The sequence below is a fragment of the Lepisma saccharinum genome, chromosome 2, assembly GCF_977018435.1.
Source record: "Lepisma saccharinum chromosome 2, izLepSacc3.1, whole genome shotgun sequence".
NCBI classification, from domain to species: Eukaryota; Metazoa; Arthropoda; class Insecta; order Zygentoma; family Lepismatidae; genus Lepisma; species Lepisma saccharinum.
The window spans coordinates 52,745,770-52,767,219 of NC_139230.1; the positions used below are offsets into that span (position 1 = coordinate 52,745,770).

At 39.2% G+C, this 21,450-nt stretch overlaps 1 protein-coding gene across 2 annotated transcripts in view; it reads left to right on the forward strand.

The window, feature by feature from the left end:
• LOC145984032 (cadherin-like and PC-esterase domain-containing protein 1) overlaps nucleotides 1-21,450 on the forward strand; it is a 516,258-nt gene that overhangs the window by 404,746 nt on the left and 90,062 nt on the right. For both annotated transcript variants that reach the window (XM_083117366.1, XM_083117365.1), the window contains one exon: nucleotides 14,799-14,922. In XM_083117366.1, the coding sequence (XP_082973492.1) occupies nucleotides 14,799-14,922 (124 nt within the window). The remainder of the gene's footprint in view (nucleotides 1-14,798; nucleotides 14,923-21,450) is intronic.

Here is a 21,450-nt window from a genome sequence, read left to right on the forward strand (position 1 = left end):
TGCGTGGTGCAACTAATAATTAGGTGGAAAAACTTTTTGGTTCGCAAAGAATCTACTTTCCCTGACGATTGAATCGACGTTGGTGCAAATGGTCATGAATGCTTTTAAGTTCCTGTGCCATTGGGCCCGATTTGGTTTACTCGTGGACAGCCACTATTTACAAAAAGGAAAACTATCCTCTGTAGTGTTGCCCACGAGACGAGACTTTGGCCTGTCTCGTCTCATGGAGTCTCGTGGAAATGCTGTCTCGTCTCGAAAATATTCGTTTGTCTTATGACACATGGTCAATCTCGTCTCGTCTCGAATTTTTAAAAGCCTGTCCCGTCTCGTCCCGTGGGCAACACTAATCCTCTGTGTGTTGCACCGTGCGAGAAATCTCATGGGGGAAGAGAGATAGAGGGATAGGGCACTACTCACTGATTAGAAGCTGAGTGACCCCCCAGAAACACTTTATGTGAGAATATTTTTAGGAAAATTTTCCACCTGTGGTATGGTGTCCTACCGCCTAGGTAACTGTTGTTTTCTTTGGTATTTCGTATTGTCATCTGCCACTTTTAGCTGATGAGGATGAGTGATGTCAGATGGAAGTGATGAAGGGACAGTCAAAAATAACACACGTGACGAGACGAGCAACTTTCATATTTAGGGTGAACTTGGAGCTTCCTTCCTGGAACTGATCTTAACGTCTGTCGGCTGGACACCTCGGACTGAGGGCAGTGCTGCCTTGTGCATTCCACATAACAGGAAGGTTACTGCAAGTCAGTCGGGAATGATATATTAAAATTGCAAATCTTGACACCGTTTCCCCCAATTTTTTTGCATAGTGTACTAAGTATGATTTGAGCTAGCAATCGTTATTTCATGTGAGATGATTAATACAATAATTTGAATGTTTTTTTACGATTGAAAATATTGTTACTGTAATATTGAAACTACAGGCTCAGTGTCCACATTCCCTACTTGTAAAGTAAAAAGGTAAAGGTACTCCTGTGCATGTGCCATGAGGGCATATGGGGTGATGTGGAGGTAGAACCCCACATATTCTTGATCTCGGCCATAGTTGGGATGATGTGATCAGCTACGCCTGGCTGCCTTTATCCCCCAGGGTTGCCCCAAGTACCCATTTATATGAGGCTGGGTGGACCTCAGTGGCGGAATGGTTAGCACAGTGCTCTAAAACACCACAGGTTCTGGGTTCGAATCCCAACCTGCGCATGGGTGTTCGTCGTGAGCGTCCCTTCACCAATTTCAATCATATCAACAGTCATCTCCATCGTCGCAATTAGCAAATAGTGGCAGAAAAGCGACGCTAAACAACAAAAATCAAAGCGGATAAGGTAAAGTAGGAGGACATAGCACGAGTAACTGACAAAGCCGAGGTTACTTGTCCGAGGGAGGATGCCGCAGAATATATTGAACGGACAAAAGCTAGAGAGGGGAGAGAGCGTCACTTAAGAATAGATTAGTTTCACGCCATGACTAGACCTACATCAACATCAAATAACGACAAACTCAAGGAAATGGGATTAGGCGTGCTTCCCGATCCGCCACGCTCCCAAATGAAAGTCTTCGAATGCTGCAGGAAGCTGAGCGTGCCAGCTGACGAGACAATCAAAAAGATTTGCTGGAAAGATCAATTAAAGGAAACTAAAGGGGATCATGAATTGGACACCCATGAAGAGGGGCATCGAAGGGGAGATTCGGCGCGTTGGGCTGGGGAGGGTGGGTAGCACCACCAATGGGGTACTGGACGAAATGGCACTATCAATAATCCGTGGAAGATTAGAAGACAGAGAAAGGCAGCCTAGCAAATTGGCGAAGTGTCTTTCTTGCTGGAGAGGAGATAAAACAAACTGGATGAAGTAATGGTACCGTGTGCTTTACTAACTTATGAGATTGTGTGAACGCAGTTTGTTTGCATTTATGCTTGTAGCAGACATAATGGTCTAAACGTATCGTTGTCAGTGTATCACGATCTTCTTGCACCAAAAGCTTCCTTCCTTATTTTCCAATTCGATATCCTCATATTTATTATTTTAGAATAGTTTTTCCGTTGCTGCCTCTGCGCTCATACCAAGATACAATTTCTCTCCTGCAGAGATTGTAAAATACTCCCTCTGTCCCATAATTATAGTCCGGTATGCCAAAATGGTGACTTTTTATTTATGTTCTTTTGGATACTTGATCGGCAAATTTGTACTGATCCTTGAATAATAACGTTGTATGACTCATTCCCGTGTTTAATTTTCTTCTTCTGTATACACCAATGTCACAGTTTGCCTATAGGACAAATATTATTTGACAACAAACAAAAGTGTACCGGACAATAATTATGGGACAGAGGGGGTTATATGGATTTAACAGTTTGAGGTTGATCCTTTGCTTGGTTATGTTTGTCTTAATTCTGGTTCTGCCGTTCATGACTAAGGTATTGTGGAGCACCACACAGATCTATTACAGCCTGTTGGTTAGATTGGGTTACTGTGGTCCTTAACCCTCCAATAGAGATAAAGGGTTACATGGAAAACAATAATATGAATAGAGGGAATAAATTATTTACTTTATTATTTTCTTATGAGACGTTCTTAACTTCTGAGCGTGTTCTCAACTGTCGATTTCGCCGCCAACGTTCCCGGGTTAGAGTACCACTTGGGTAGCGGTGTATTTTGCGTGTGTCCTACCATCAGTTTAATCTTGGCAGTACTCATCCTCGTCGCTGCGATTAGCCAAAAGTTGGAAAAGTGACGCTAAATAACAAAAATACATGTGATGGGGGGTTCTATTGAACTTTCTTACATACTACAGTCACGAGAAAATTGCTGTCGTTATAAAATTATTAAAACACACCTGAAAACTCCCTTAATATATATTATTTTTGGCATTAAAAATTACATTAAAAAGTGACGATCTAACATGCTGCAATGACCACAAGAATTGTTTCCCTTTAATCACTGTTCCATAACGCACGTGAAATTACTTAAGGTGTACAAATGGGAGTGAAATGTGAAGTTTGGAGAATTCTTCAGACTCAAGAAGCGAGACCACGAAGTGGTCAAGTTGCAGACATGCACGTCGCTCAAGTTTTCAGCATAAAGTGGAGATTCTTCTTTTTAATTTTTTTTTCACAATAATTAAAATTGAGCCTTTTTTCAGAGTCTTATATCTTAAATTGTATCAATTAACTGAGCTTCCACAAAATGAATAGTGATTGTGGTTTACATGACTTTCTCTAATACATCTATGTATGCAGGAAAAGAACTTCGAACTTGATTACTCCTTGATATTCATATACCGTTTGATATATATATATAGTTTGTATACCGTGTATGGACAAAAACTCGTATGCATATAGCAGAGTTAGAATAACGATTTCAATGGTCCTGCGAAAGAGATTAAGTTCCTATTTCTCCTATAACCGGGGAAGTAAAACCCAGTGGTCCATTTTACATGCCAAACGATGGTTTTTGATATTCAGTACGTGTTCATATATGCAAATATAACCCTTCGGTAATAACGTTAATTAAAATTGTCAAAAGAGCATTTAAATATCGCAATATAGTCGCAACAATCCATTGACGACAACATCGAGATAAGATAGCAGTAAGCTGTTGTTAAATAGTGTTTCCAGATAATTTCACACTATAGACATTCAGCAGCAGAAGATAATATTTGTCTTAAAATTAAGGTACACATTTTTCAGGAATTTTCAACAAAAATGAATTCATAAAGTTCAGTAATTACCAACATAATATATGTAAATGTACTTGAGCCACACAAAAAGGAACGATGAAGGATATACCATAAACCAAAAGCAATTTTATTTAAACACAATAAGATGAATGACTTTGAAATAGTATTAAAGTTTAATGACCCACAAGAGATATAGTGGGTTTCATATCCTTGTTGCCCGTGATCTTTCACACACAAAAACATATGAACATGGTTATTCAAAACAGTTGACGTTGCCTGTTCTGATTTGAACTTCAACTCCAATGATTATGTTGTCTTCACATATCGTTTTATAGAATACCGTCTAGTGTTCATCATACAGCCGTTTTGACTGAGTCCATATTCTGGGTCTTTTACATTTTTATCCTTTCGTTCATCATCGTGGAAATTAACTTGTTGCTGGGTTAAATTCTCTTTGTGCGTTCAATCGGTGGTTAAGACAATAGTAGACAAATGTCCATTGCGATTTTTTTAAGGAAGAGAGCTTGTCCTCAGCTTATTGACGTTTTTGTTATAAATCTTCAACTCTACACTGCGGGAAACTGAGTAAACGAACATTCTGAATTAATGGACGATTTGCCTAGTATTATCTTTGCAGGCGGCTGTGCAGATGTACTAAACAACATTGATTTCACATACAGTCCAAGGAATTTTTTTAGTTTGACTTATTGATTGATTGACTTGCTTTAATTTACTTCGCTTTTTATGCCCCTTTTGGCTAATTTGCAAAGATGGGGATGAGTGATGATATGATGAAATTGATGAATGAACACTCATAAACATCCATGGCCAGGCCGGGATTCGAACCCGGGAGCTAGTTTGAATTAGTAAATTGACAAATTCAAACATAGAGATATTAAGAAATGCTTTTAGATTATTTTCTAAAGGTTCTAAGGTAAGGTCGCACTGTCAATACATATTCATTATACTACAGAGCATTCCCTGACATTCGCTACGAGACTCGGCGGCAAGCGGCCCAGCGTCTTAGCTTGTCTTTCCCGGTGAACGTGGTCCGCGACAGTCGCTAGAGTCGGCTATTAAAATTACAGTTTTCATATTGTGTACTAACCTTGACTACAGAATGTTGAACATGATGTTCCTCTGCTGCAACACATTCCTGGCATCTCCGAAGGAAATTGTCATTTACACGTGCAAGTTCTTCTACTGTAATTCTCCCGATTTCTCGTACAATACTCTCTTTTAACTCACGGATGGTGTGCGGATTGTCTTTGTATACTTTATTTTTTACATTTCCCCATTTTTCTTTCCACTTTTATTCAGAATTGACCCTGTTACTCTAAACTTTTTTACGAGGTTTAATATAGTGGTCCTATTGGAAACGGGAACACCAGGAAATTTCGTTGTAAAACGTCGTCGCACTTCTCCACAATTCCTCTTTCCGAAGTAACACTCTACAAGATAAATCCTTTGTTGTAATGTAAACTTTTGTGGTGCCATATTAACCCACAATCTTCAACACACGGACACGACACAACACAACTTCCGAGGGAGGATTATACTGCCGTCAGTCTGTAACGTCAACAGAAAGGGAAAGAGAGCGAAGGCAGGGAGAGTGAAAAAAAAAACAGACTGTAACGTGCGACTGTCGCGGTCCCGTTCACCGGGAAAGACAAGCGCTGACGCCGGGCCGCTTTCCGCCGAGTCTCGTAGCAAATGTCAGGAAATGCTCTGTAGTTTGTTGAGTAATCTATGTAATAATTATAAACGAAAAATACATTCATTCCGCAACATTATTTCAAAAAAACATTCAACGGTTGTATGCGTGTGTGTGTGTGTGTGTGTGTAGTCTTCACACACACACACACATAAATATGAAATCTTCAAGTCGTATTCATGAAAATTCTTAATTGAATATGAATTTAAATTGATCCTTTAGCTAAACATGTTTTAGTGCTTGATAAGATGGATTATTTGGATAATGCTAGAATTTAAGTCTTGTCTGGGGCATCGATATTGAGGTGTAATTTGCATTTTTGAACTGTGAACGTAAGTCTTCGTTATCTCTGAATGATCACGTTCACCTCTTGATTCGCTTATATTTCCTGGTTTTCTTAACTTCTTTAGCCAAGCCTTCATTCCGTTCCTCCTCCGAGCTGCGTCAACAGCATGTCTTACTTTTTGTGACTTTTTCTTCTGATTTTCAACCTTTCTGTTTCTTTCTTCCACGGAGAAAACACCACAAAGGATGATTGAAGGAAGGCATAATTCCAAGTGATTTTAAAGACCGAAAACGTGTTGAAAGAGGCTCTGTAAAACAAGAGCAGGTTACCATAATTGCCATTCATTACAGAGAAATGTACGTAAATAGGTGTTTGTGACAAGGAAGGTTGCATGCATTCTGCTGGACATGCCAGTTGAACATCACGGTAATCATGGTATTGGATACCCTATCCCTTTTTGAGACATTGCTTCGAGTCGTATGGAGAAGTTTCTCTTTAATTGGTGACTTTAGGGTATACACACTCTCGGGTGGTCTTACTACTCGGGTGGTCATTTTTCAGTCCTGGGTCCAAAAAAAAAGTGAAGAAAAGGAACAATCAGAACAAAATGGCAGATGCGCTGCTTTCCAAAACCGTAAGAATGACGTCAGGGTGAAAGATTGTTGAATCGGCGACTTTACTCCTCACCTCCTTGGAATTGCTCTGAATCATATACCACAACACTGCTATTAAGCCCTACCTCACTTCTGTTCGAACTTCCTACTAAAATTATTGAATAATTCAAAGCTGAGGTAAGGTTATTTCTGGATTCTCCAGAAGTTGTTGCTACATAGGTATAAGGACGTTCCTTTCGTCAGCACGTTTTCTTCTCGTTTGAACACTAATGCAAACACATCAAATACGATAACCCACGTATGTGTGTGTACGGTGATAATTGCATAATTTTAAATAGTAAATAAATGGTAGTGGCAACCATAGAAGTGTTACATGGGATTGCATACATATACAGGATAGAAAATGTCATTTCTCTAGGATTCGGAGCATAAAAACAAGGTTTCAACAGGCAGGACGTTACGAACAAAAGTTGTCCGTTTTGATGTCTCACGCCAGTGGCGTCGCTAGGCCATCTGCTTTGGGGGGGGGGGCTGCAACCAGATACATGACTTACTACTATTGTAAATATTTTTAATGTTTGAAAATAGCAAAGTGATTAATAAGACAATAATATATAACAAGTATAAGGAATTAAAACTAACATAGACTTACTGCATTAATTTTTATGAAAACAGATGGATATTCTTGTCCTGTTTTCTAATGCTGGTGAACTATGTCTTTATGTATCAGCTGTACTCTGTGGTTTGAATTTCTTGCAAAATTATCAATAACACAATCCACACACAATTCATGACACTCTTCCTTTTCTATGGCCAGTATTGCAAGTGAGGAAAGTCTATCTTGGCCCATACTGTTACGCAAAAATGTCTTTATTATCTTCAAACAGCTAAAACTCCTCTCACACGATGCTGATGTCACAGGAATTGTCACTGCAATTTGCAACATTCTGCATAAGTTCGGAAACACGTCTTTTGGAATGGCGTTCATTAAATGTACTATGGATGTGATGGTGTATGTCAAGTTCTTTAGGTAATTTTTTGCAACCATGAATTCAGCGATCGGCACTTGTAATTGAAAATAGTCACAAAAACCACTCAAGAATTCAGGGTTCAAAAACAAGTCAAAATTTGTTGTAAGTAAAGAAGGTGACATATGCTGAATTCCAACCAGAACACTGGAAGTTGCTTTATCTTTGAAACGACTTTCCAGCTCATTTATCATTCCATCAATGATAGTGTAAAAAGTCCACAGAATGCAGGTTTATCGGTATCAGTTTTGTTTCCCCCAGGGTTTCATTTACAACGTGGTCTTTCAGTGATGATGGTAATGTGTGAACACGTTTGTGAACTTTTGAATAATATTCAACACTTGTTTCGTTGAGAGTTACCTTCTGTTTCGCAAATGACTCTGTCTCTTTGTATACAAAGTTAAAATATTCTTCATTTCGCATACCGCGTAAAGTGTCAAGCACTGCATTAACACCTGCAATTGCCTCCGCAATATCAAGGCTTGGTGACTGCAACTTGTTATTGAGAATTTCTGTTATGGACAGAAGCTCAATGAAAATAAACAGAGACGTCATGGTGGAATTTTCTCAAAAATTCATAAAGGCCTAGGGCTGTACATTTATCTGCTGAATCTGATGGTTTCCTCAGATATTTCAAAAGAGCATCAAAAGTTTTTCTCACAGCACGTAGAGACCTTATTTGGCAAGCCCATCTAGTGCTACTTAGATTTTTTTAGTTCTGCACGAACATTTAACTCTGTCTGTATTTCTACAAACCGTGCATGAGCTATTCCGGACGTAGAAAAGTAGGTATACAAGCACTTGAGGATATCAAAAAAAATTCCAAATTCTGTACAAATGTTAACTAGAACCAAATTTAACCTGTGAGCATAGCAATGAACATATAGTGCAAAGGGATGTTCTTCCCTAAATAGCCGTTGAACACCACTATTTTGGCCACTCATGACAGTGGCACCATCATACCCATGACCAACACATATTGCATTTTTTATATCATATTCAGACAGCTTTCACAAAGTCGTGCCTTTAGTCCCATTGCACTTAAATCTTTAACATTCAAAAAACACAAAAACCTCTCATTAAGTTTGTTATAAATAAAATAGCGAAGACACACGCTCATTTGTTCAACCTTACCTATGTTCCTTGTATCGTCTGCAATAACTGCAAAATAGCCACTTTTATGTACCTCCGTTAATAATTTTTTTCTCATCAAAGCTGCACTACATTCCAGCAGAACGTTCTGGGAGTCTGGAGAAAGATACGTTGCATTTTTTGGCATAACGTTTTGAAATGTTACACTAAAATCAGTATCAAACTTCCCTAATGTCTTCAGAATTTCACGCACATTTCCTTGATTGAAACTTTCTTCACGTTCATCATGGCCTCTTTGTGATATGCACTGCCTACCTGTGAGCAATAACACTTCAACAACGTGATGAAGATAAAAACGGCGTTTTTTCTTATTTCATTCACACTGGCATTTGTCAAACGATTAACTACTGTCCCCAATTTTTCTGTACTTTGGAACGTCAGCCATTTTTCAGTTGCTATTACCTACATGCGAAGCACATTTCTCGTGATCTTTAAATTTGTCTATAGCCTTTTTCCAGTTACGAACACCAATACTGGTGAATGCAGGATCTGGTTTACCTGTCTGGCCTTCGAAATGTCTACAGGGAAACCAAAAGGCTGCATCGTGATGAACACTGTACTCAATCCACCGGAAACTTTTGTACCATACTTCATTAAAACACCTATTCTGGTTACCGAAAACACTACCTGGAAATCTGGAAAGAAACGGTTGTATAGGCCCTTCGTTTTTACTGCCTAAATCTGAAGTGATGAAACTCTCGACTTCTTTTGTAGATGAACTTAGAGTGGGAGGACATGTTTCCGATTCAGCTGGTGCAGTTGAAGCAGGTACCTTATCTTCATCGATACAATTTGTGGCTGTGCTGCATTCGCTTAAAGCTTCCGATTTCAGGCGCTTACTTCGAATAATAAATTTGTCCATTGTTGTACGAACAACAGTAAATGTCACAAAAGCTTTGATAACAAACACACAACATCACAAACTCCGTAACACAAAACGCACCACTACCGTTTCCTCGCGTAGCAACCGTTGTGAAAATAGAACAAATGACGGCGATCGTTTGCACTGTTGCCAGCTAAAGACATGACGTGTCAGATGTAAGATCGTTGTTTAAAAAAAACTGTCACAACGAAACGATTCTTTCCCAGAATATGTATCTAGAGGTATGTTCCTGCATTAACAATTGTTCAAATATGTTTTCTCGAAATACTGTATGTAATAATAGCTAAAAATTGGGGGGGGGGGTTTATCGAGGGATTGGGGGGGGCTGAAGCCCCCCTAAAAGGGCCTAGCGACGCCACTGTCTCACGCACTGCAAAACTTATCAGCATTGTACGGCAAACCCGCGGACATTTATGTATTTATTATCAAGATGATTACAAGCAACAACAAGCCACAATAAAACAAATTCTGATTAACAAAACCTCTTAAATTATAATATACACATTGTATTTTTGAATAAAATAATCTAGCAATTCTTCTGCTGTGAATGACACAGACACCCATGTTGTTTAGGAAATTTTAAGTTTTGTAGACTTCTGCTTAGTGGTGTCGATAAGAGCTCCGCAAACGGCACAAAGAGGAGGAGGATGTAAATGGGGCCCCACGAACGGCTTGTTTCGCACCATAGTCATTGAAGGATCTTTGTACAATGTATAGAGAGCATGCAAAATTCCCTTTAATGAAAGAACATGAAACTTGAAATCATTCATTAATGGAGGGGTTTACTATTGAAATTGGCTGTCTGGATACTTTTGATGAGATACTGTATGAATTAAACTCTATTAAATTCCTATGCGAAAATTAGTACGGAAGACCAAAATTAATACTAAGATTACAGATAGTCTTCGGATAAGAGGTCATAAATCAATTTTCTTTTCTTTCAGAAACCTGCTGAGAAATAAGAATATGCTTGCTTGATTGATTGATTTGTTGTTTTAAGTCGACTTTATGCACATATAGGTTAATCGGGACCAGACCTACAGTTTAAGGTGGGATCCGAACCACTGTGAAATGTGGCTCCACGGGGTATCGAACCGCGGACCCCTTGATTACAAGGCGACGACGTTACCACTACGCCATCGGGGAATAATATACATTGCAATGGTTATGAAAAGTGTAAACGTTATGCAAATGAAAGGAATTTTGAATAGGACTAGCATCTCATTTATGCAAGGAATACATTTTAAAGCTTGACCAAGAATATTGCATGGCAGTTAATTGCAAGTTTTAAGAGAAAAAAATAAAAAGACTAGTGTTACCCCAATTTCATAAATAAAATCAGAGGATGAGAATATCTAAAAGTCTCAGAATCTTGCTGCCTGAACATTTTCTTTCTCATTTCTGACCTGGAGAAGGCTCTTCCCAAGCTCGCTGACTAATCAATCACTTGGAGAGCTCCGTCCAGAAAGTTCAGGATGGTCATTGTGACATGAAGAGGGGAGAGAAAGCAATATTGTGTTATAATTTACTGCAGGCCAGCGTTCCGAGGATGATGAAACAGCATGGATGTAACAGCTGTCGACCTCTCAAAGTCCAATCAATCTACACAGAGCCTGGAAGGCTAATTTACGACCTACAGCACCAGGCACGACGGTGGCTTGGGCTGAAAATGTTTTGTGTGCGCCAACGAAAATTACCATAATTTGTTTCAGTGTCAATGTTTTGACATAGTGCACTCCGGAATCATTTCAGCATAAATATTCACTCTAAAATTAATAATTGCTTCTCTCTAGAATGAAATTTCTTAAATTGATTCAATCGTAGGTACTGTACCAAATAAATCATTTCTAAAGATTGTCACTCATCCATATTGGTTATTGCTCAGAAAATATTAAACAGTCTTCCTTTCTGTTTCATATGGAATCACACAACATTCTTTTAAAAAGCATATAGTTCTAAAGATCATGCAAGCTTCTCTTTACGTTCAATAATCTCTAATGATGTGCCATAAAAATAAATAAAAACTGTCATGGCGAGATTTTTTTAGACTTTTTCTTCTTTCACATTTTGAACTGTTTAAGTGGTCTTTACCGGATGAACACACTTAAAAAGTAAATTAAAATTGTCTCTTTGAAATAACATTAGCAACAAATGTAATATTCATTCATATCTTTCGTTTTGTATTTGAACAAAAACCTTTACTTGCAGCTCCATAAATATCATATGGCCAACAAAGATTTGAGATGGGAGTATCACATTTGGACGTAAAATCCAGCATGAACCGAATTCACATTTAATGCAAATTTGTTTTTGATTAGAGAAATACAACAATAGAACATATAGCCTATTCAAAGTGGGCTAGGGGGAATGTTTGGGAATGAACTTAAAAATTTAGGATTGGGAAAATAAACTTAGAAGAAGAAAATCCCATCTCCCACCATTACCATTGGACGCAGGGCTACTTCAGCGCTGATTTCGCCACATATTTTGAAATTAAATTAAATATGAATGGATATCATCCAGGTCAGTTCAGAATAGGCATCCGGGATTTCGAGATCTAACGTCACCCTCATCTTCATGTATTGAAGGGATCCCTGAAGTTGAGAGTGACGTTAGCTCTCGAAAGGAAATGATGTAGCTGATCTCGCGGGAATTTCCTTATTCGCCGCCATCAAATCTTTAATTTGTTTAAAAAATTGAATATCTCGGAAACTAGCAATTGTTAAATTAGAAATTGATTGATTTGTTTTTTTACTTCGTTTTTCTGCCCCTTTTGACTAATCGCAAAGATGAGGATGATATGATGAAACTGATGAAGGGACACTCAAAAAGAATACCCTTGCCCAGGCCGTGCGCGCTGCGGCAACCACTCCGCAATATGAATGGGTTGTATTGCCATTTTACATACTTATTTTACAAATAAGATACACAAGATATGTATTCGAATACGTATCTCCTGGAAGCATATTCGAATACACATCACATCTCGTGGATCTTATTTGTAAAATAAGTATATAAAATGGCAATACAACACATTCATATTGCGGAGCGGTTGCCACAGGGACATCGAGAATGTGGCTCAGACGTGACCGTTCACTATTAGTTTCAAATTAAGCGATAAGGTGCCTGTTTGTAGAATGCGTGGGCGTGGAGATGTCAGCAAGGTTAATAAATCCCGATGCAGTCCTTCAAAGACAGCTTTACAAATTCAGAGACACGTTCCTAGGTTGCACGTGGTCGCAATGCCAAGGAGTTCTTGCATGTCCTCGAGAAAGTGATGCACATCGTTCTGGATGAAGAGACAGCTCAGCTCGTTCGTGGAGTCGCTGTTACTGGACGAATATTCTTATATGCATAGTGCGGGCTCTGAGTACGTTTTCTTTTCTTGAACTCAGCGAACGAATTTCAGCATCTTATGATCGCGCCGTAACTACATATTTTGGCGCCCTAGGGAGGATTGTAGTTTACCTCGCACACCCACCGCTCGCACTACCAAGCACGGACATTTTTTGTGGGTCCTTTGATATTATCTTTATTCTACAAACTTTGAAATGGGGAAACAAATAAAAACTTATTAAAAATAATTATGGTTATATTTAAAGATTTGTAGTTTATATTTCTGATTTTTTTAAAAAAAATTATATTTAAGAATACTTCAGTTAAGTCTTGGTGTCTGAAGAACATTTCCAAATACTACTTCGGGAAACAGAAAATTCCAACAGTGTCTTACCAGAATACGTCTCAAGTAAAGGAAGAAAACATATTAAGAATAATAATTAAAATACAGAGTGCAGTATTTTCTCGGTAGAAAAATTTGTAATTTTAAATTATTCAACTCTGCTTTAAAAAGTAACATCGTTATAAACTGTGTATTACACATTATTCTAAGTAAATTTACAAAATATTTACAATCCAGACTAATATCTCGGAAAGAAAATAATTAGAATTTAACTCTTCTTGCTATCAATGAAACAAAATCGACAATTATTCTATCAATATTAAGCGTTTTTGCAATTTATTTTTCAATTGACAATACTGAGAGATTATTTAACCACTCCTGACCCATTAGCGATCTCAGCTTGTTTTTTATTCTCCGTCGCATATTCTGACTTTGGTTCCTTTTCTTTAAAGAAGAAGCTTTGAGTGGCGGCACCCTCTGTGCATCGCCACCGATGGTCCAAATTTAGAGTCCTGGTGTGGGGATGGTCGTTTCTTTGCAAGTGGACTTTCGTCAATTTCATTAAATCGTTATTTATCCTCATCTCGCGAACCTAACGAGGAAAGAAGGCAACACAAAATTATAAAAATTCAAATACTCATAAGCCTGGCTATTCGTGTGTCACACTTTCGTAAATCTTACCTGCGTAAAAATATCAGATATACAAATTATTTACTACACAAGCTTATGCTAAATATCTGACGCTATGTGCAAGTTGATACAGATAATGATGCCATAAGCATAGAAATAATAAACACCCTACTACAATCTCGAGCTGTGAAGTCATTTATATAGTGTACTACTTATTTCAAACTCTGCATGCCACATTTTAATATTCTTTCTATATTATGGCCGATAGTAAAGGAGATGGAAAACCAACATAGTAAAGTTTGTCTACGGGAGCTTTCATACCGAAGCGACAAGCGACATGTATCACTTGGAAACGAACCTTCAGAAATAAATGCAAGTTTTCGTATCAGAGTAACACGCCGCTTGTCGCTTGTATGTCGCTCGGACTGGGAAATTTTTCTCAATAGCGTTCATCGTGTCGCCTCAATCTTCTGGTCGCCCATGTGCAGTGGATATTTTTTTGTTGCAGACTGGTGGTAGCCGTGTCGCTTATCATTTCAGTGTGAAACCCTCACCCTTTCTGCAATGTCTCTTTCTAATTTTCATCACTTTTTGTGTCTTTATCTTTCATTTGTCGGCAACAATGTGATCTTTTATGCCATTGTTGAACTAGTTTTGATCCGATGTCCAGCCTTCTTCCTAACCCTATATCGCGTGTCGCTTTGGTCTGAAAGCTCCTTGAAAGAAAGAAGTTGAAAAACCGTCCCTCTTCGTGACAAATGTCCTTCAGTGCTATCGACAGCGTCTAGAATATCGTCATTGTGTTGTTTTCGTTTTCTTCTGTGGACGATGTAAAGATTCCTTGGGCCACGCGTTGTCCGCATACGCCTCCTCCCCCACCAGTTACTAATTGGTAAAGAACTAATAAAATAAAGCCAACATAAACTTCTGCCTGTTAGTTTGTAGTGAAAGGTATCAGCAAATAATTTTGTCAGCGTATGTATCAATTTGTATTAGGAGAAAACAAATTTTAATATTGTTACTGTACAACTAATTGTACTAGTTATTAGATATAGCTTTTACTTGACATGTATATGCTTAATTGTTTGTTTAATTGCATGATCTTTCATTTCGTTCTACTAGGAATGTGATTTTCGTTTTGCACCCACGGAACCTTGCGGACTTCAAGATGAACCTAGTAATAGTTGGCATGATATGATAGAAAAGATCGAGCAGTTGCCTCCATGCCTTTCAGGAGATGCTTTTGGTATGTATTTATTTCTTTTCTATGACTAGAATATACCTAGGTAGTGATAAGACTGTCTACGATGTGTTTAGATTTATATTTTGTTTTCATTTTTATTTCTTGCAATGTGAGTGTTACCTGAAGGCACTGAAGCTCTGCTGACAACGGGTTGTCTCAGATTACTGATTAGCTGAGTTCCAGAAAGTTTCCGAGCTTCGAAAGCTAACGTTACTCTCAGTCCTAAAGATGAGAGTGACTTTAGTTTCCCAAAGTCTAAAATTTATCCCAAACTCACATAACTTACTTACAGCTACAGAGAACCTCTTCTTGGTAACGCCAGTGTGTAACACACTACACTCTGTCCCAGGTATTTCTGGAGCAAGCGAAGGAAAACAAGTATCTGCGCAAGTAGTTACGCGAGACGGCTCCACCAATGAACACGTGAGAGGGAATGGGATTGCTTGGAGTGGGGAAAGAGACTGCAATTACCAGCCTTCACTGTTTCGCTCTGCCCACTCGAATATCCCCCCTTCCTCTGTCGTTATGCGCCGCCTTGCTGCAGAGATGGCCGGGACAGAGTATAGAACAAATGGCAGGAAAACATTTGTACTTGGACTAACGTTTGAATAACTCTTCATGTTCTTTCTTTATTGCCGTATAATCTTGAGGAGAAAGTCAATGCACACTTACATCCATTTTAAATATAAATGCGCGTCTAAGTTTGTTTTTGATGCGTGCTTGGCTGACGTATACACGGACACACACATGTGCGTGTATCTGGATATGTATCTCATCTACTACATGCAATGTTTTAACCTGCTATTTGGTCCCTGTTCTCCTGCAATGAATGAAAAAAAATTGTTAGTATTTGTGCTTATCGATAAGCAAAGAAATCCGTATAATGGTGCTGTTTTGTTCACTAAATGACCCACTTCTACATCAAGGTAGGTTACATGCAGAACACGACTACACGATTCAAGATACGACGATGTTCGCATGTTATGCTTGTGCCAATGAGCATTGTGCAACTTATCTAGATTTTGTACAAGTAAATTGTTTGTAAATACAAATGAAATTATTTTTTAATACAAACTATTTTTCAAAAAAATATATAAACTTGAGAAACGTAGGGTTAACTGTAAGCGAAGCACATTGTGACAAGTTGTCCTGTATATTTTTTGCCCAAATCAAGAAGGCAACCAAGAGTATATAATTTTCTGGATTTTTTACCATCACCACCCCCGGCCCCCTCAACGCTCCGTTTCCGAAGTCCATGAGCTTCCTGAAATTAATTAATAGGTTGAAGTTTTTAACTGCCGTAGGGTTTCCCCGATGGCGTAGTGGTAACATCGTCGCCTTGTAATCAAAAGACCACGGGTTCGATATCTGGTGGAGGCACATAGTGGTTCAGATCAAACTTTAAACTGTAGGTCCCGTCCAATTAGCATTTATGTGCATGAGGTGGACTTCAAAAAACAAATTCAACAACTGTCGTGCTACCAATGGAATTATGACCGTTACAAGGGTTAAAAGGTAATTATGAAAGAGGGGTGGGTGTCTGCATAATTACCAAAGCTACACGTAACACAGAGCGGGGTCTCCTAAATTACCATTGACCATGCCCACAATATTTTCTCAGCGGTCCTGCATATGAACCTGGTCGAATAATATCAAATATAAATTTGACCAAACGAGTACACAACTAACGTTACGTTTCTCACCTTTTCTGTTAATCGCGACGTTCAGGATGAGTGATGAACAGATGAAATGGATAATTGGAAATACCCGACCAGGGTTCGAACCGGAGGCCTCTGGCTTCGTAGTTAGTTACGCTAACAACTCCACCACGGAAGCAGGCTAATGTTTCTTTGTCCTTCTCATCGCGATGAATTCAAGAGGTAGAAAAACAACGTGAAATAACATAAATTCAGTGAAAAGAAAGAAAGATAATATGAAAAAAGAGTGCCCCCCCGTCAGTTAATCTGTTTCCTTACTATCCCGAAAGAGACGAGAAACACCACTACATCTAACATGTTTTTCATTGTTTTAGTGTCTCTATAATGCAAATCGCAATGATGACGATGAATAGTTAATATATGACATTGATGATGCGATGCACCCATTCCAAGAATGTGACTAGAACCAAAAGCCTACTGAAGCGCTTTAGTTTCTCATGACCTAGCTTCACGTATAATCCAAAATACCCTAAATTTTGCACAGTAATTGTTTACGTCACTTGCAATAATTTTCACAATTTAAGTGCTTTATTGTTGTGAGTCCGTAAAGAACATTACATAATAATTCCGCAAGACTGACTTTTTTTTACATGATATCACACTTTTTTCGACATGATCGGTAAATATGGTAAATATCGTAACACATTTATATCGAGAAGAATAGTCATTATAAAAAACATCTTATCTTCTGTTTCATGTCTCGCAACTTCAAAAGCTTCTAGGACGTTCTTCTTTACAGGAATTCCGTCCCCCTTGCGGAGTGGTTATTAGATCGCGCTACGACGCCAGGGATCCCTGGTTCGAATCCTGGCATGGGCATGGATGTTTGTGAATGTCCATTCATAAATTTCATCATATCATTACTAATCCCGATCTTCGCAAATTAGCCAAAAGTGGCACAAAAAGCGAAGTAAAATAAAGCAAATCAAATACAAAAATATACAAATTATTTACAGGAATTATAATTTTGAAAGAGTTCTAACCAAAAAATAAAGGACGAAAGTATGCGGGGAAAATGCAGATGCGGGGCCAGGAGGGTGCGATGGGTTGCTTGCTCACCCCATAATTTTCTTCCACACCCCCTTCAGCACACTTTTTTCAAGACCTATGTTCAACCGAAAGCACTAACTCTTACAGTGTCATATTATGCCATGTCATATTGAGCGCCGAACGTTAGGTATTGATATGAGACCGCTGTTATTGTGTACAACAGGCAAGCATTGATCCTACTTGGGAAAAATCCTCCGGTCGTCCACATAATGTCCCTTGAACAAGCTGTTCCTTTCAAATTTCCAAATATGTCGTTGTTGTGCTAGAATCAAGCAAAAATGAAGCAAGGTGCTAGTATTCTTCAGTTTCATTGGCATATTATCATAGGTGCCTACTAAAAGGTCATTGGTATTTTATTTAGTGGCTAAAACATACATACATGTTTCATGTTTTCTTTATTTTCTACATCGCACCCCCTAAATTTCAATACACACCCCCCTCAGCACCCCTAGATGATCAATCCAACGCCTATGCTGGCCGAAAATGTCTACTTAATACAAGGATAACGTACGTTAATTTTAAGTTATCGGATAGGGCAAGGTGTATAATAATAAATACCGTGCTCATACGCATTCAATAATATTTTGGGGAGTTTCTCCGATCCCTACCACCGCCGTTGAATTATACATAGAAAAAACATAAAGCGCAGAAAAACCATAAAGCGTAGTGTAGAATTCAAATTTCTCTATTATCGACCCATGGCATCTAGGAACGACCCAAATGACGTCGTCAAGTTTAGTGCTCTTTGTATACATGAACATACGATATTTAGCCCAAGCTACCCTGCCGTTGCGATTTAATATACAAGGATCGCCCATAATAAAACCTAACCCTTTTTTTTAGGATTTGATTGATTTAGTTTATTTTACTTCGCGTTTTGTGCCTCTTGGCTAATTTGCGAAGATGAGGTTGAGTGATGAAATGATGAAATTGATGAATGGACATTCACAAACAACCAAGCCCGAGCGGGATTCGAACCCGGGACTCTTGGCGTCGCAGCGCGATGTGCTAACCACTCGGCCACAGGGTCCGGCTTTTTTTTTTTTATTATTATTTTTTATTATTAGGAAAGAAAACAAGTAGGCTAATTGCCTTTAAATGATTTTATCACCTTCAAAATAATCATCAGAGGAGGCAATACACTTTGACCAGCGTTTGTACAGGTCTTGGAAACACTGTTGATATAGTCATTGACAGTAAGTGTTCGCAAATAGGCGTAACATTTAATTTAATGTCCGCGACGTCGTCAAATCTTCGCCCTTTCATAGACATCTTAAGCTTGAGAAAAAGGAAAAAATCAGCAGGCGATAAGTCCGGAGAATATGGAGGGTCATTGATCACTGTCACTGAATGTTTAGCAAGGGATTGTTGTTAAGACAATGCGGTATGAGGCCGAGCAGTATCGTGTTGGCCAGAATCACAGAGGTCCTTCCTAAACCGCTTCATCCTGTTTCTGAAGTCGACCAAGCACTTCCTTGTACACGTATGAAGCATGTCTGACAGTTGGTGCGTGGTTAAACGTCTTATCACCTCTCACCAGTGCACGAACTTTCTCCACATTGCCGTCATTCCTTGACGTTGAAGGGCGTCCTGATCTTGGTTCATCCTCGACACTTTCACGTCCAGCTTTGAAACGATTTTACCAGCCATACACCTGGGTTCTTGATAATGCTGTCACCATACACTGTCGGTTTCGGTAAACGATTTACCTAATTTGTAACAAAACATTATGCTGTAACGTTGTTCCATCTTGGTGCACGTATTTTGTACGTCGCCTACACACGACCTGCATCTGACGCACGCTTGTCCCGATACCGACTGCCTGTAACAAGTTGAAACGTGCACTGACGGGAAGTTTAGATATAGCTCTTTGCAGTGTTGCCAGAATACGGTACCTTTTTATTTTGACAGTTCGGTTTCGTTATGGGCGGACCTTGTATTATTTTTTTGGTTCAGGGGAATGTAATTTTCGGAAACTTATGACTTGCTACATAATCTTAATGGTTTGCTAAACACATTTTTTTGGCGATTTACACGAGAAACTCTAACCTTCGGTGAAAATAACGTTTGAATAGCCACTGTATGGCACTCCAATGTAAAGCTTATGGCAACAAAATGACGAACAAAATCATTTTGGGACACAGAAGATGCGCCACCACCGGAAAAGTTTGGCAATGAAGCATCTTGGAAAAACATGCTAACTGCACCAAATCTGACCTACCTATCCTATCGACGTATGCACATAAGAGCTTAAATAAACAAAACTTAGCCTGCCTAACCTATTTACATGCCATTTTTTGCAATTATATGCCTCCCTGGATATGTTAGGTGGGTCAGGTTTGGTGCTGTTAGCAAATATCTCCCAAGTTAGTAAGGCTGTCCCTAGCTGCTTGTCCCCATTCCCAATTCGGGAAATGAACATATGCATAATCCCTGCGAAAGAGAGGGTGAGATGCAAGGTCTCGGTGGCATGCCACTTCTCGAACCACTTCTCGGTCTGTCCTTTCGGAAGGGACACAAAACGCCCGCGTGAACAAGAGCGTGCGCAAAGGAGTTAACCCGTCTTACACTCGCAGCCAAGAATTAAAAGCACGACGCACTGTTGGAATCTACCTTGCGGTGAAAGCGGCCTTCATTCTTTTTTTTCTTCTTTTTTTTCAAAACACCGGGATTCTCTTCTTCCTCTTTCGACCGGGCGGCTGCGAAGGGAGACCGCAGATTTATGTGTCGGTTTGTGACCCATTAGGGCCGCTGTGGTCGACAGACTCCCTGGGTGGCCGCCGATGTTAATGTTGTGTAACAGGTGGGGGAGATTTTCCATTCTAAAAATCCACTCCGGCCTCGTAGAGGGAGGGCTCGTTTCACAGTGACACGTTCTGCAAAGGGACGTCCGACTATTTTTACTTTGGGGAATTGTTCGCCCCCGAGGGAACGGTTGACGAAGGGATACTTACGGATTTGTTCCTTTCATTACGCCGGTAATCACATCTTTGCTCGTTCACTTATCTCGCCAGGTTAGTTCGTTCGAATTAGTGTCGGTTAACAATCGCATGTCGGCGAGTGTCTAAACCTCTCGTTAACATATTGTTCGGCAGTGGGTTAAATATAAGGTTCCGACAAACTTTCCTACATTTCATTGAGCATTCTGAATTGATTACCTCACTTAAAATGGGAAGATACTACGGCTGAGCCGATGTATCGGTATCGTTATCGCAAGTATCGTTTGGATTTTATTTACCGATACCGGCCGATACTTTACCGGCATTTTGATCAGCCGTAGGGCCCTCAAGAATACCGCGCGACACTTTTGCGTAGACTAATTATCCTTGAAGTTATGCAAAATTCGAAATTTACATGGATTTTGATTGATTTGCTTTATTTTACTTCCCTTTTTGTGCCACTTTTGGCTATTTGGCGAAGATGTGGATGAGTGATGATGTGATGAAATTGATGAATGGACACTCACAAACATCCATGCCCAGGCCGGGATTCGAACCCTGGACCCCTGGCGAGATAGCGCGATGTGCTAACCATTTTTTTCATTATTATTATTAATTTTAATGGAATACACAATACTATTCCTCGTCATTCACACATTTTCTTAACTTTCACTCATCAATTTCAACAATATTCTCGGTTTTTCTCATTACGGACAAACGCAAACATCCATGTCCTAGCCGGGATTCGAACCCGGGCCCCCTGGCTTTGTAGCGCGATGCGCTGACCACTCTTCCACGGAGGTAGACGAATTTACTTTGACCAT